This window comes from Brachycentrus maculatus, unplaced genomic scaffold (genome assembly GCF_059751285.1).
Source record: "Brachycentrus maculatus isolate JH-2025_06_01 unplaced genomic scaffold, ASM5975128v1 h1tg000017l, whole genome shotgun sequence".
NCBI classification, from domain to species: Eukaryota; Metazoa; Arthropoda; class Insecta; order Trichoptera; family Brachycentridae; genus Brachycentrus; species Brachycentrus maculatus.
The window spans coordinates 608,418-625,044 of NW_028280771.1; the positions used below are offsets into that span (position 1 = coordinate 608,418).

Genomic DNA, 16,627 nt, shown 5'->3' on the forward strand with positions numbered 1-16,627 from the left:
GACCGATCAAGTTAAGGCAGCAGCAGGCACCTCGGTGGTTGGAGCGCTTCGTGCAGCGCAGTCAAGGGATAACTGGAGAAGAGTCATTGCTTCGACAAGGGAAAAGGACGTGTGAAATATTTAAATTCGCGAATTGTTTTCCCCTTAAATTTCGCGTAGGGTTTTTAACTTACCACTTTCCCTACATCGGTGTTGGATTTTTTTTTTTCTGAATACACTGTTTGTGAACGTAGGTTCAACTTTCTAACCTTAAACTTAAACTCGTGTCCCGTCAGGAACTATTAAATGTAGAATCAATTATGCAGTTTGAAAAATGAAAAGTATGGTTGTCAATCATGGGTAGAATGGTGAATGTTGCGCGTGTGTATAGTGATCACTTAACCAGCCTTTGACAGGTCATAAGCCTTGTAAATATTCAAATTTCCATATTTTTCTTCATCCAAGTTGAGATGTCAAAAAACAAAAGCGTAAACTATCAGTACAGAAAGGAGTCCTGGCACCAACTCTAATTTATGGAATGAAGCATGGAGTCGGCAAAAGATGGGTGAAAGTAGACTAGATGCAGTCAAAATGCAATCCCTCAGACGAATGATGTATGAGTAATGTTCGAATGGCGAAATATTCGAGTACAATGAATGCAAGGCTGAAGAAATAAGCATTATCTATAAAAATAAGAAAGGTGTAATGAGATGGCTTGGACGTGTGGAACGAATGAGTGAATCTATCCATTTTTAATTATTATACACTCTACTATATTACCTACTGTAAAATCTACTATATTACGGTGTTTGAAAATGATGCGAAATGCATCGAAACATGTGTCGCAGTAGATTTTAAGAAATAGTGGTATTTACCAATTTAAACTTCAATTAAAAACTTATTTATTTTCAAAACCACATAATTATTTTAATGAAAAACTCATTTTTTCAATGCAAAACCGGAATTTTAATTTTAATTTTATTTAATTTTAATGTTACCTGGATTTAGATAAAATTAAGTTGCGACGTAACGAATACTGGGCCTTAAACATCGAATCTACTATTCGAATTAATACCGAATATATAATATGTATATCTAATTGAATTTATAAGCATTATGCCTCATGTTTACCCTACCACATAACGTTTAAAACAACGCAACGCGATGCTCCGGGAAATCATTGATAAACAGGCTATTTCAGGCTAGGCAACCGTTGAAGGAACGAAGGCAATAACAGCTTTCCGGGGTAAACAACGGAACAGCACTTTTTCAGTCCTACGAAGGCTACCGACGCGGACGCTAGTTTCCCGCGCCACTTCGCGCCTGCGCACAACGGAACGCACACAAAATGTCACCGTGACATTGTGGGGTTATCTTTGCATTAAATAATAAAACAGATATTTCTTTGGCTATTTAACTGACAGTTATGTGTTTGGGAATATTAAATGCAGTGCATTCTAGCTACGTTGTGGCCATTGGCGTCGGCAAGATAAACAGTCGGCATTTGTGATGTAAATATAATATTATGTGGAACTGTCATTGTTCCGGTGCGTTTTTTGTTGTGATTATTGTTTGTTTTCGGCTGTTCCTCGATCCAGTTTCCGCTGTAGGACCCCCGAAGAATCACAAAGGTGAGTTATTTCATATTTTACCATTTTATGGTATTTACTCCTTGCGTGAAGTCTTGTAGGTGTCCACTTCTAACTATAATATCATTATTTTTCACATTCTCTAACCTGCTATTTTTTATCCGTTTTCATTCCTAAATAGTAGTTTCGTCCTAAGCTTCTTCGACTACCTGATCAGGTAAATTTCACTGTTAGATCCAAAAATGTAAAACGCAGGATTTTTCACCTTACGATCAAATACGAGTAATCGACGATCAAGATAGTGCTGTTTCAATCCAAAATTGTGTTCTGTGCACCATTGGATGCAGACAATCATTAAAAAATCACTGCATGTTAAGTACGTTAGTAAAATAAGTTATGAACAATTTGGTTTGAGAAAACTAAATGCTTACCTATAAATTATGATATGAGTAACATAATAATATTTATATATGTTTTAACAATTATTAATATTCAACCTTAATACTGAATATATTTTCTTAATTTTTGGGAAAATATTAATCTGGACGAACGCGGAATATTGCACAATTTTTTGAAACGTTACACATCCAAAAGTAACATCAATTTTATGAGATATTTGCCATTTGCTATTAATGTAATACTGATTTTTTGCTTGGAAATTGTACTTTTCGAAATATACTTCATGTGTTGCTTACGCGCTCTAACCCAGTGCTCTGCAACCTTTTCTCACCGACGACACAGTAAAATTCTTCCTAGTATTCCGCGGCACACCAAAAGCTAAATATATAGACCATTGAAAAATTATTTAATTGTAGTAATTATTACCCGCCTCCGTGGTTTAATGGTCAGCACGCTCAGCTACCATTCTGGAGGTCCCGGGTTCGATTTCCTGAGGGAGGGGGGGTTTAATAAATATAAATTATTTTTTCAGTCTAATATTTATTTAATACTACCCTGGCCTGGTACCCGAAGCGGAGAGCTAATCACCTTTCTTTTTTGCGTTAACTATCAAGATAACACTGCGTTTATACCATGCAGTGCCCTATGCACCATTGGGTTGCGGATAAGGGTTGAGGTAGAGAAGAATTACTATATCCTACGTTTTGAAAAACAGACAATATTAAGAAAAATATTTTGTCAGCGTGTATTAAATACAAAATGAAAAATTGTAAAATGTCATTGAATTTGATCGCGGCACACCTGTATCTGGCTCACGGCACACCACTGCGCTACGGCACACCGGTTGCGGAGCACTGCTCTAACCATTACTGCTATTATCATTTTTCTAATATTATTCATTCTTAATTTACTTGCCTATACATGTAATATCGTACGCCTTAAGTTCCTTCAGGTTTTTTACAGAAAAATACACATTTTTAAATAGTATTGGATGTCATCGGGTTATATGGCTTGAAAAATGTTTTAAAAAAGATGGAACAAAAAATTAATACAAAATAAAAATTAATACATGTATTTCAGTTGTCATCACACCTATATTTTAATCAGTTCACAATATTTTCAGTGTCCAACCCTTTGTTCACAAATCCTGGGTTTGTCTCCACTGGATACCTCAACACAGATGACTTCATCTATGTTGAGATATCAATAAAAAAAGTTTATTAATTGATTTGGCACTCACTTTGGGGTAAAATCTATTCATTTTAATAAAAAAAATTACTTACTAAATACCACTATTTCTTAAAATGTACTGTGACACGTGTTTCGATGCATTTCGCATGAAAAATTTATTTAAATGTTTTTTTTTTCATTTGCAATTGCATTTCTAAAACGCGACCCTACATGCAGTATAGTTTTGTAATTCATATTTTACCTCTGTCAAATTATGCAGTCGGATGTATCCGTAATTTTTTGAAGTGTAATTATTATAATATTGTACATGATATTTACTTTGACCTTGTAAAAACCGTTATTCAAAACCGATTTTCATTGCTGACGTTAATCAATTTTCATGGCAACCGTATCTATTAAATGTGAATTACTTCCCATGTCGAAATTACAAAAAATCTTTGGAAAAATATCACAGCGAAATGTGCCGTAGCGGGTTTGTATTACTTATTTTATTTTATTTCACTTGTGAATTTAACAAATCAATAATATCTAATTATACACATATGAGTGTTACAAAATAAGGACTGACTTGTACCGTTCCAATTACAAAATTTCACATTTCGTTCACTCCTTTCAACAACGTCATATATCAAATAACTTGATTTTTCAGGAGATCGTTGTTAAAGTTTGAAAATATAATAAAATGTATTAAAAATAAATATCAAGCCACTTATTGAACTTTCTACTGTGCAACAGATCTTTGTAGGTAAAACCTGAATAGGTAAAATATTTATGTAGGATATTTAAAAAAAAATATTAAACAATACTTTTTCTTCAAAATGCAAAAACAACACTTTCTGCCCTGTAGCGGGTAAATATTTGGTTTAAAATATGCCGCTTTTGCTGGGATATAGTTCATTTTCTAGGCATTCCGAAAACATGCACAACTGAAAATTGACGATTTTTTTAAATATGACGCTGTTGAAAGGAGTGAGCGATTTGTAAAAATATCTGGAAAAGGACGGGAGGAAGGAAAAGGGGAAAAGTTAAAGATCAAAGGTTAAGTCAAATACAAATTGTACGAAAGGAGGAATATCATGTCGGCTGGCAATGTTAAAAGATCTCAGAGCTAGCAATTACGATTGAACAATTTTCGAATTCGAATCGAAGTCGAGTAATTTTTTCGTCGGAATTCGTGTTCGTAACTCAAAGTAAGTGAATTCATGATCGTAAGTTCAGCTATATTTTCAGTAAATTTTCTTGCGTTTTTCGTTAGTCTTCGTGCGTCTCTGAATTAGTAATGAGTCTTCCGATAATCGTAAATATATTGATTTACTTTATGACCACCAGAAAGTAACTTTATAAAGTGCTGTTGACCCGGGAAGCATTTGAGAAAGGGGTGATGTTTTTGTCAAATAAAGGTCTGATTCAATATTCATATCGCTCACTCATTTCAAGAACGTCATAAATAAAATAAAAACTTGATTTTTCAGGAGAACGTTTTTAAAGTTTAAGAACATAATACAATGTATTAAAAATAAATATCAAGCCACTTATAAAACTTTTAACTGTGGAACAAGTCTTTTAAGGTAAAACTTGAAGGTTTTTTCTACATTTGAAAAATATTTAGTATTTAAAAAATAATAATAAAACAATACCCTTTCTTCATAATGCAAAACAACACTTTCTGCCCTGTGGCTGGTAAATATTAAGTTAAAAATATGCCACTTTTTCTGGGATATAGCACGTTTTCTGGGCATTCCGAAAACATGCATAACTGAAAATTGACAAATTTGAATTTATGACGTTCTTGAAAGGAGTAAGCGATGTATGACCAGTGATAACGTATTTATTTACCCTTCTCGCCGTAAAGAGAAGAACTGCGTTCTTATCTGTGCTGTAAATTCCATCAAATACCCTTATACAGCATATAAATATGTGAAAAGAAAACTGCCTGATAGAAGCAGACTACCGATGTTGCCGTGCACTTTCATACAAAAATGGATAACATTTTGAGTGTGTTCAATTACTTGCTCACAAATCTGGATTATATAATAATTTGTTTCAAAACCCTTATCCATACCCTAATGGTGCATAGGGCACTGCATCATATAAACGCAGTGTTATCTTGATCGTTAACACAAGAAGAAAAGGTGATCAGCCCTTCGCTTCAGGTACCAGTCCAGGGTAATACTGAATAAATATCAAAGTGAAAAAATCACTTATATTTATTTGACCCTGAAAATCGAACCTGGGACCTCCAGAACGGTATCCGAGCGTGCTGACTATTACACTTTTTTTACATAGGAATTGCATTTATTATTTTACTTGCTTATTTTGTACAAGGTTTATATAGATCATTAAGTAGATTTTTGTTTTTTCTAACTAATTAAATAAGTTTTTATTTCAATCTGTGTTGGTAACAGGAAGGATAATCTAGTGTGGGCCAATCAGGAACCTCTCAGCATTTGCTCATTGCTAGGAGGAAACCACGTAAAGCTCCTCAGGAGAAAGCGGAGTGTTGACTGTCATCAGCAGACCACTAGAAGAGGGTTCGGCATTATGTGTCCTAGCTTGGTTTATGGCACCAATGTCCTTCACAATTTTTAATATGTATAATACCACCTCTCGTGAGAGTTCCTTCTGAACTAACACGGATCCGTTGTCGGATAGGTCCTCATCCAGGCTCCTGCAACGCGCCTCCAGGTTGTTGTCAGTTTCGTTAGTGAGAATTAAGGTTTTTTTGATAGGTTAAAAATTATATTTTATCTACGTAGAGTAATGGTTAGTAATGTTTGGCCATTGTCCTAAAGATACCATGCTCGATTCCCAGTGGGGTCAATATACTATAAACATGAGTGATTTTTTATTCTAATCTTATATACAAAAATATTACATGAATCATAAGTAGATTGTATCAGTATTAGATTTTCTTCTTTGCGTAGGCCTTGTGGCTTGTTTTTAAGAGGATTTTAAAAAATTCTAAGTTAAAATTTATATTTTGATATCTCATCAAAAATGAAGAAGAATATGGAAGTCTGGGCATTTACGGGGCTTACGACCGTCATAGGCTGGTTTAAGTGATCACTTTATACAAGTGTAACATTCACCAATTCTACCCATACCACACTACTCAAATTCTTCGAAGTTCTATATACTATATATGAACCAATTTCGGAACATTGTTCTTGAATCACTAGAACTTCACTAGAGACATCTATTGGGGAGATGAAAAGAACTCATATAATTGGAGGTAATCCAAATTTGCAAGTATTTGGACACACTCAAAATGTTGAAAGTAATAATTTCACTTGTAAACGAGTGGAGGCTAAAAAAAAGTAATAATTAATACTAAGCCTGCCCCGATATCAATATTTAAAAACCCTTCAATTTCCATTATACTGTATAAAGGATAATATAATGGACATTGTATGATGTACTGTATATCGACCGCAGTCGGACAGTGGACAGTGGACAAGTTTGGGAGCGGAGGTACTCCGATTGACACAACTGATTACTGCGGCTATTGTCCATCGGATAATTACATCTGTATTACTTGTGTGATTCCTAAAAAACCTGCGTTTACGTCGTACGCACCAGTAAACCCCAATAGTTTCACTGCATAATGAGTTTCTGGCAACTGCGTACTGTCTGCCTCATGATCATTGTGTTCCTGCTTTGTGCCTTTGTACTACATGTATGTAACTGCTATTAAATTTTCAATAACACTCGCATAACTAGGTCGCGTGGTACAATTTTTTTGTCGCGTTAGAGATGTGCCTGATAGGTAGGCTTGCCAGATTTCTGAAATGTTCAACCGGCACACCGGAATGCCCTCAGCGTCTTTTGCGTCGACTTTTCTCCTAAGCTTGGCTGGCATTTTCGGGTCATAAAGGACCCCATCATGGATTGGAACTTCATCCACCCCACACTAATTCTATGCTATTGCATCCAATACACAACCTTCAGGATTTGGACCTCACATACTAATGAAAGAGTTTCTGCTCAATAAAAAGCTTCTTTTCATCTCAACAATAGATGTCTCTAGTGAAATTCTAGTGATTCAAGAACAATTTTTCGAAATTGGATCATATGTATATATAGAGCTTCCAAGAATTTGAGTCGTGTGGTTGTCAATCATAGGAATTGGTGAATGTTACACATCGCCCACTCCTTGAAACAACGTCATATATCAAAAAACTTGATTTTTCAGGAGATCGTTTTTTAAGTATAAAAATAAAACCAAATGTATTAAAAATAAATATCAAGCCACTCATTGAACTTTTACTGTGCAACAGATCTTTTTAGGTAAAACCTGAATGTTTTTTCTCCATTTGAAAAATATTTAGTATGTTTAAAAAAATAATTAAACAATACCTTTTCTTCAAAATGCAAAAGCAACACTTTCTGCCCTGTTGCGGATAAATATCAAGTTTAAAATATGCCGCTTTTGCTGGGATAAAGTGCATTTTCTGGGCATTCCGAAAACACGCATAACTGAAAATTGATGATTTTTGAAATATGACGTTGTTGAAAGGAGTGAGCAATATATGCCAGTATTTTTCACATTGAATGGAGGAAATTAGCATTGGATAATTCAGGTATTTTAAACGTGCTTGCCCTCTTACAATATAAAAATGAATTACACAATACAAGTATGTACGTACATACGTAGATATAACCTTTTTGCTGCATGAGTTCGTGCCAAGACAACTCGTGTAATTCTGCAGGTAAACAAATTAAGAATTCAAAAATTTCAAAGTATCTTTTAATGTGCCAGTTGAAAAGTAAACACTATTCTAATTTTCCCTTAGATTCCACGTGTTTATATTATGGACGTACTATAATTACATAATGTATGTTATGGTACATAGTGTTTAGTGGACATACGAGTATGCGCGTTTCTTCTGCCTTTCAGCTTTGAGCTTAGTACAGAGCCTGTCACGCCACACTCACCCTTATTAATTGTTCCTAAACATCAAATATTAACAACCCCTGGTGCTGTATTCTGATGCCACTCACCTTTCAACCACCCAGAGGTGTTTTCAAGTCGAAAAGAACCCGAAAGCGATGATAGTGGATTGTATAATAACACACGTTCAGATTAGCACTCTGAGAAGGGTATTGACCGGTATCTTACATTGGTATTTTTTAGATTTGAGCTGAATTTATTATTTACCTTGCCTATTGTGTACAAGGTTTATGGATCAATTAGTGATTTTTTCATATTATTTTTGACATCTCATCAAAGATGAAGAAGAATATGGAAGTCTGGGTATTTACGGGGCTGACGATCGTCATAGGCTGGTTTAAGATATATATATATACATATATATATATATATATATATATATATATATATATATATATATATATATATATATATATATATATATATATATATATATCCAATTGTGATCTAATTTCGAAACATTGTATTTGCATTACTAGAGACCAAGTAGAGCATGTGAGGTCCAATTCCTAGATCATAATCACATAGATGAGAAACACCAGAAAATATCCTTTTTCTTTTTTACTATTTCAGCTTATAATTTGACCAAATAATTTATTAACGACATTTCGAGTGAGTTCAAATACTTGTTCACAAATCTGGATTATCTCCAATTATAAGAGTTATTTATCATTTTATTTTTTGATATCTTAACATCTATGAACAAGAATAAGGAAGTCTGGGCATTTTTTTGTAAATGTCCAGACTTCCATATTCTTCTCCATCTACGTTGAGATGTCAAAAAATAATATGTTTTCTTTTCTCTTTCTCTGTTTTTGACAAACTTTTCATAAAACATGTTCGTTTTGCGTGATAACAAGAAAAGATGCAGTTATTTTCAAAACCATTAAGTTAAGTTAAAACCATTAAGTTAGGTACATTAAGGTAAGGATGCACATTAACCACGTGCCTTCGGTCTACTTTTCTTCCCCGGTATCTTCCGACCGAATATCCTTCCTGTTCCTACCCACACTGCCAAGTTCCGCGCTCCGAGGCGAGGCGTGCCAGTTCGTACCGGGACCCGGATATCGGGAAATTATTTGGGAATATCTCGACGGCGGGGAAAATGATTGATTTTTTCCCTGAAAACGTAACGGGAACGGAAATTTGTCACGGTCTGGCACGGGAACACATTTGAATAATTTATTCAACTTTCGGGAAATAAAGCGACACGGGAAATGAAAATCGCGGGGATATGAAAATATATCCGGAAAAATAAAAGTTACAACGGATTCCCTCAATTTTTTACAAATCAATTTATGTACATGTTCCCCATGTAGCATGGTTTAGCATGGTTTGGATTTAAATTGTTGACATCTCAACATAGTCTAATAATTTTTAAAATAATCAAATAATAATAAATAAAAAATTGTATTAACATGTAAGTATTTCGGCTCAACACAGGCCATGCCTAAAGAGCCGTAATACATATAGTAAAAAAAAGTATGTATCTATGAAATAAATAAATAAAATAAAATAAAAATAAAATACGAAGATAAAGAATTAAAAATAAACATGGGAGTCAAACACTTAATATATCGTTCCGAACATTTTAAATTTTTTGCTGACGGAGGTTAGAGGTTAAAATAAAATATGGAACAAAGTCAAAATAAAGGAATGGGTAAATTATCAAGAGTTAATTCTATGAAAATTGTAAAATAGTTTATATCTTTAAAAAAAAACTCATTTTTTCTGTGTTAAAATAGATAAAAACAATAAAAAAAGCGTCCGTTAAAAGAACTCCACCGACAAGACACACAATATGGCTTGGTGGGTGGGTCTCTGCAATTTTTTTATTAATTTTAAATATGTTTTATAATTGTTCTTTTAAATAAATGTGTACAATTTATGTAAATAAATTAAGAAATTAAGAAATTAAATATGAAGTCTGGGTATTTACTTAACATAGGCTGGTTAAAGTACCCCTTTACACACGTGCAACATTCACCATTCTACCCATGATTCCCAACCATACTACAAAATTTTTTGAAACCCCTACATATCGCTCACTCCTTTCAACAACGTCATATTTCAAATATCGTCAATTTTTAGTTGTGCGTGTTTTCGGAATACCCAGAAAATGTACTATATCCCAGCAAAAGCGGCATATTTTTAACTTAATATTTACCCGCTTCAGGGCAGAGAGTGTTGTTTTTGCATTTTGAAGTAAAGATATTGTAATTATTTTTTTAATATGCTAAATATTTTTCAAATGGACAAAAAACATTCAGGTTTTACCCTAAAAAATCTGTAGCACAGTAAAAAGTTCAATAAGTGGCTTAATATTATTTTTAAAACATTGTATTATATTTTTAATCTTTAAAAACGATCTCCTGAAAAATCAAGTTTTTTGATAAATGACGTTTTTGAAAGGAATGAGCGATATATAGGTATATCATTAATTCAATGACAAGGTACATGTGTGTTCACTAAAGCCATCTATGTTGAATTGAGAAATATTTTTTTAGCACAGACTCTTTTATTAGGATCTATGCAAGATCCTTACCGGATTTTTTACCCGTTTTTTATATTTTTTTACTCAGACTTTGATTCATTCCTTGATTCATCATCAAGTATTTGGACCACTCAAAACGTTGTGGTTTAGTTTTGTTCATTTTTTTGCTTCTCCGACAAAGAAGCAAGCTTCTTGTGTCGGGTTGTGGTCCCGTGGTTAGTGTCGCGGACTCTTAAGTCAGAGTTTCTCGGTTCGAACCCACTCTACCACAATTTGATACCTATTCCTAATAATGAGCCGCTTAGGCTCACGAAATAGTATGAAATTGAAATGTTTGTGTAAATAATAAAAACGCAAATATTTCTCTTTTCTTTATAAAAAAATAGGTGAATAAAAATAGGTGTCTGCGGAGAATTTAAGGCGTGCGGTGGTTTGACTTTGTGAGGAATGAAGAGATAAAGCGTAGGACGCATCAAATCTTGGTCACAACTGTCGTCAAGAAAAGGCGATTCAGTTGGCTTGGCCATGTACTCCGCACGCCTCCTGAGAGCCGCCATCAAGCTTGCCTCTTTTACAAGGCATCAGGTTCGCGCCGCCCAGGACGACCACTGCTGACAATTCGTCGGCAGTTCTCGTCAGAACTTCGGGACGCGGATCTGACTTGGGAGGATGCAAGGGATCTGGCAGCCGACAGAAAAGCTTGGAGACAGTTTGTGGACTCCATATGCTCCACCTAGGGAGCGGATATGGTTTAATTAATTATTAAATTTATCAAGATATATATTATGTCTCAACATAGATGAAGCATCTATGTATATACGAATGAAATATAATATTATAATATTATCTGAACAATTTAAAATCCTTTTTACAAATTTAAAAGAGTTGTTTTATGTATAGCACGTTAAATGTTCCCCGGAAAGATAACAAATGAATTTCCCGCTAATGTTCGGAAGAAATAGTAAAATAACCTTATCTAGTCATATTTTACAACTCCTGGTACGTAACACTTTGTAGTTTTAACTTTGTTTGGTTTAAATCACGTTTAAAATTAATCCTCTGTTAAGTTGAAGCAAATATCGTACTGTAAACTAGAAGTTCACGTTAAACTAACGTCGCAAGAAATGCACTTCATTTTGTATGTTGGGAACTAGTTTTAGGAGAGATTCTTTGGGGTTTACATTCAAAAGAGGAACTGACGCGAATATTATTTATTTTATAGATGGCGTGGCGCAGTTAAAGTTACGTTAGATTATTAGTTGACTACAAAACTGCTGTTGAGGGTTAGATTTCAACCTTTTGCTAGATTCAAGATAGAACTTACCCACTTTTCATACGTTTCTTCTCTATTTTTTTTCGTTCTTCTTCGCATTTTGAAAGAAATATTGTTTTATCGCAAATGTATCCATCGTATGTAATAATATCACGTTAATTTACATTATTATTGTAGATGTCTCTAGTGAAGTTCTAGTGATTCAAGAACAAGGTTTCTAAATTGGTTCATATATCGCTCACTCCTTTCAAGAACGTCATAAATCAAAAAACTTCATTTTTCAGGAGAACGTTTTTAAAGTTTTAAAATATAATACAATGGATTAAAAATAAATATCAAGCCACTTATTGAACTTTTTTCTGTGAAACAGATCTTTTTAGGTAAAACCTGAAGGTTTTTTCTCCATTTGAAAAATATTTAGTAAATTTAAAAAAATAATTAAACAATACCTTTTCTTCAAAATGCAAAAACAACACATTCTGCCCTGTAGCGGGTAAATATTAAGTTAAAAATATGCCCCTTTTTCTGGGATATAGTACATTTTCTGAGCATTCTGAAAACATGCACAACTGAAAATTGTCGATTTTTGATTTATGACGTTCTTGAAAGGAGTGAGCGATATATAGAACTTCCAAGAATTTGTGTGTTATGGTTGTCAATAATGGGTAGAATTGGTGAATGTTACACGTGCGTAAAGTGATCACTTAAGCCAGCCTATGACGGTCGTCAGCCCCGTAAATACCCAGACTTCCATATTCTTCTTCATCTTTGATGAGATGTCAAAAAATAATATGAAAATAACTCCTGTAATTGGAGATAATCCAGATTTTGTGAACAAGTATTTGGACACACTCACAATGTTGTAAATATAGGATAGTATATGTACAGTGGCGTGGACAGAGAATTAATAACGGTTAGCAATAGAGGTGGGTAGTAAGGTAAGCTGGTACTACTTACTAGGTTAGGCAGTAGAGGTAGGTAGTAAGGTAAGCTGGTACTACTTACTAGGTTAGGCAGTAGAGGTAGGTAGTAAGGTAAGCTGGTGCTACTTAGTAAGGTAGGGTAGGTACTGGTTGCGTTTTTATATGTCACGCGTGTAAGTTAGGATAGGCACAGCTTTCCTGCCTATATGGAATGCATGCCCCTGTATACATATCGCTCACTCATTTCAACGACGTCATGAATAAAAAAACTTGATTTTTCAGGAGAACGTTTTTAATGTTTAAAAATATAATACAATGTATTAAAAATAAATATCGAGCCACTTATTGAACTTCAATAAATGAACCTTTTACTGTGCAACAGATCTTGTTATGTAAAACCTAAAGGTTTTTTCTGCATTTGAAAAATATTTAGTAAATTTCAAAAAATAATTAAACAATACCTTTTCTTCAAAATGTAAAAACAACACTTTCTGCCCTGTAGTTGGTAAATATTAAGTTATAAGTATGCCTCTTTTGCTGGGATATAGTACATTTTATGGGCATTTCGAAAACGTGCACAACTGAAAATTGACGATTTTTGATTTTATGACCTTGTTGAAAGGAGTGAGCGACATTTACTTCGTAGTCTCGCTATTACTTTTTACTTAGAAAAACAGGGGTCCATTTATTAGCGTGATGAGTTAATTCCTACTTCGACTACGACACGACCGATACGATTTCGTGCTTTAATGAGGTTAATTTACCCCTTGAACTGGTAGTTAGTGCCGGTGGTGGTACCATGTACACTCGCGGACAAAATTTCAAAGCCACTCGCAACCCTTATACAGAAAAATAAGATATTTTTGCAATACAAAAAATAGTTTTGGTGGGATGGAAAGATTGAGAAAGACATTGAAAGGACAGTGAATTTCGTGAATAGAGAAAATGGTGCACTGAAATTAATTTGAAAAAAAAAACTAGGTTAGCAGTGCACAATGGTGTCCTGATACCAACTCTTATGTGTGGAAGGAAAACGAGAATTTAACCAGTTATTTTATTTACAACATTTTGAGTGTGTCTATATACTTGATCACAAATCTGGATTATCTCAGCTTATGAGGTATTATAAAATAAATGGTCAAATTATAAGCTACATAAAAATAATGAAAATCATGTTTTCAAGCGGGGCTCAAGTATGTGAATTTCATTCAAGAATTGTATCTTACATATAAATAGAAAGAGTCTTATAAAAGCTTTTCCTATTCTAACATAGATGGCGGTAGTGAACTCACATATACTGTGTCACGAGTTTGATCAGTATATCTAGGCGTTCCAAAAAATGAGCATAGTGGTTTTTAATCATGGGGAGAATTGGTGAATGTTACACATGTGTAAAGTGATCGCTTAACCCAGCCTATGACGGTCGTAAGCCCTGTAAATGCCCAGGCTTTCATATTCTTCTTCACCTATGTTGAGATGTCAAAAAACAATATGAATTTCACTGTTAAAAATCGTTTTTGTGTTGCTGTGAGTCGTTTTATTTATTTTATTCCATTATTTGATTTAGTTCTGGCACACATATCACGAATATAATTATAAATTATTATCTACGTCAGTTAATTATGTCATATTTTTTCAATTAATATGTCATATTTAGGATTTCAAAAAGTATCTAAGTATCCAATATATATTTTCATACCCACTTTTATTCTTTTTAGAGCACATTTGGGTGATTTCGTGTTGTATTTTTTTCTGGCTTTTCAACCTTCATTATACAGATCATTTTATAATTGCGTTTTTGAACTTCATCCTAATGATGACTCCTGCAATTGACGTCGAAACATCAAGTAATATAACAATGTAATTTTTTGACATCTCATCAAAGATGAAGAAGAATATGGAAGTCTGGGCATTTACGGGGCTGACGACCGTCATAGGCTGGTTTAAGTGATCACTTTACACACGTGTAACATTCACCAATTCTACCCATTATTGACAACCACACTACTCAAATTCTTGGAAATTCTATATATATGAACCAATTTAGAAACCTTGTTCTTGAATCACTAGAACTTCACTAGAGACATCGATTGGTGAGATGTAAAGAAGCTTTTTACTAAGCAGAAACTCTTATATTAGTATGTGACGTCCGAAATGTTATAACAATGTAACAAGAATTACTTAAAATATATTTGTGATTTTCTTCCATTTCGCCAGTTCCGGTGCACATATCCGACGAGGATGCGCTAGATCTCGAGCAGCAGATGCTGTCGGTGCGGAGCTACGCCCTCGAGGATTTCTTCTGGACCGGCTCGGGCGACGGGGCTCCGCCCCCCCAGGCCCACGGGGGCTGGAGCACCCCTGTGGCCACCACCACCCTCCTGGCCACGGTGTTCTTGGACTCCCCAGGACATGGGGTGAGTAGAGTCATATTAAATGCATTTTAACCCTTTGACCATCAGGACTTTTATGGAAAACTTAGTTGACAGTGGTCAGGCTAGGGGTCAGTATAATCAGTGGGTACGTAAGAGGAGACGTATGAACGTGGAAGAAGCGAAGATTGTTTTCAAAGACAGATTGGTGTGGCTATTCTCTCTGTCTACCCCTGTGGAAAGCGGTGTATGCAAATTAAATCTGTAAATTATTAGATGGGGGCTGGACATGTGGCGGCACTGGAGCTCAGTGCTGCGTTTGCCAGCGAGCTAATCATCTACATCTCTCCAAATTTTCTTTTTTTTTTCTTTCACCGTTTCTTTTCATTATTTTTATTCTTCTTTGTTTATTATTTTTAATTTAATTGTATAAAAAAAATGTTGTAAAACATATATCGCTCACTCCTTTCAAGAACGTCATAAATCAAAAATTGTCAATTTTCAGGTGTGCATGTTTTCGGAATGCCTAGAAAATGTACTATATCCCAGCAAAAGAGCCATATTTTAACTTAACATTTACCCGTTGCAGGGCAGAAAGTGTTGTTTTTGCATTTTGAAGAAAATGTATTGATTAATTATTGTTTTAAATATACTAAATATTTCTCAAATAGAGAAAAAACATTCAGGTTTTACCTAAAAATATCTGCTGCACAGTAAAAAGTTCAATAAGTGGCTTGATATTTATTTTTAAAACATTGTATCATATTTTTAAACTTTAAAAACGTTCTCCTGAAAAATCAAGTTTTTTGATTTATGACGTTCTTGAAAGGAGTGAGCGATATGGCTGACTAAGTATTGCACCCACCACATAGTCAAGCTGGAATAAAAAGTTATTATTATTATTGTTATTATTAGTATTAGCAAATTATAAGTATTAAGGTATATAGAGGAAGACCAAAAAATTCATGGATGCTGCAAAGAGAGAACATGGTTCGAAGACATGGCATATGTGACGTTGTCCGTGACAGAAATCGGAATTTTTAAGGAGGTTAGAGGTCAAAATAAATTATGGAACAAAGGCAAAATAAAGGAATGGGTAAATGATCAAGAGTTAATTCCATGAAATATGTAAAATAGTTTTTTTGTGTGTATTTTAGGTTAAATAATAATAATAAACCCTTATCCGCACCCCAATGGTGCATAGGGCACTGCGTCATATAAACGCAGTGTTATCTTGATCGTTTATACATGAAGGAAAGGTGATCGGCCCTCCGCTTCAAGTACCAGTCCAGGGTAATATTGAATAAATATTACAGTGAAAAAATCACTCATATTTATTCTTACCCCCCCTGGGAATCGAACCCGGGTCCTCCAGAACGGTAGCCGAGCGGGCTGACCATTACACTACGGAGGCGGACAAAAGGTTAAAATAGATAAAAAATAATAAAAAAACGTA

At 34.3% G+C, this 16,627-nt stretch overlaps 1 protein-coding gene across 2 annotated transcripts in view; it reads left to right on the forward strand.

Annotated features, from left to right (window-relative positions):
• Positions 1–1,248: 1,248 nt before the first annotated feature.
• The window catches only part of LOC148313174 (uncharacterized), a 31,197-nt gene continuing 15,818 nt past the window's right edge, over positions 1,249–16,627 (forward strand). For both annotated transcript variants that reach the window (XM_088266420.1, XM_088266414.1), the window contains exons 1-2: positions 1,249–1,610; positions 15,017–15,216. In XM_088266420.1, coding sequence (XP_088122546.1) covers positions 1,505–1,610; positions 15,017–15,216 — 306 coding nt within the window. In that variant the 5' untranslated portion in view covers positions 1,249–1,504. The remainder of the gene's footprint in view (positions 1,611–15,016; positions 15,217–16,627) is intronic.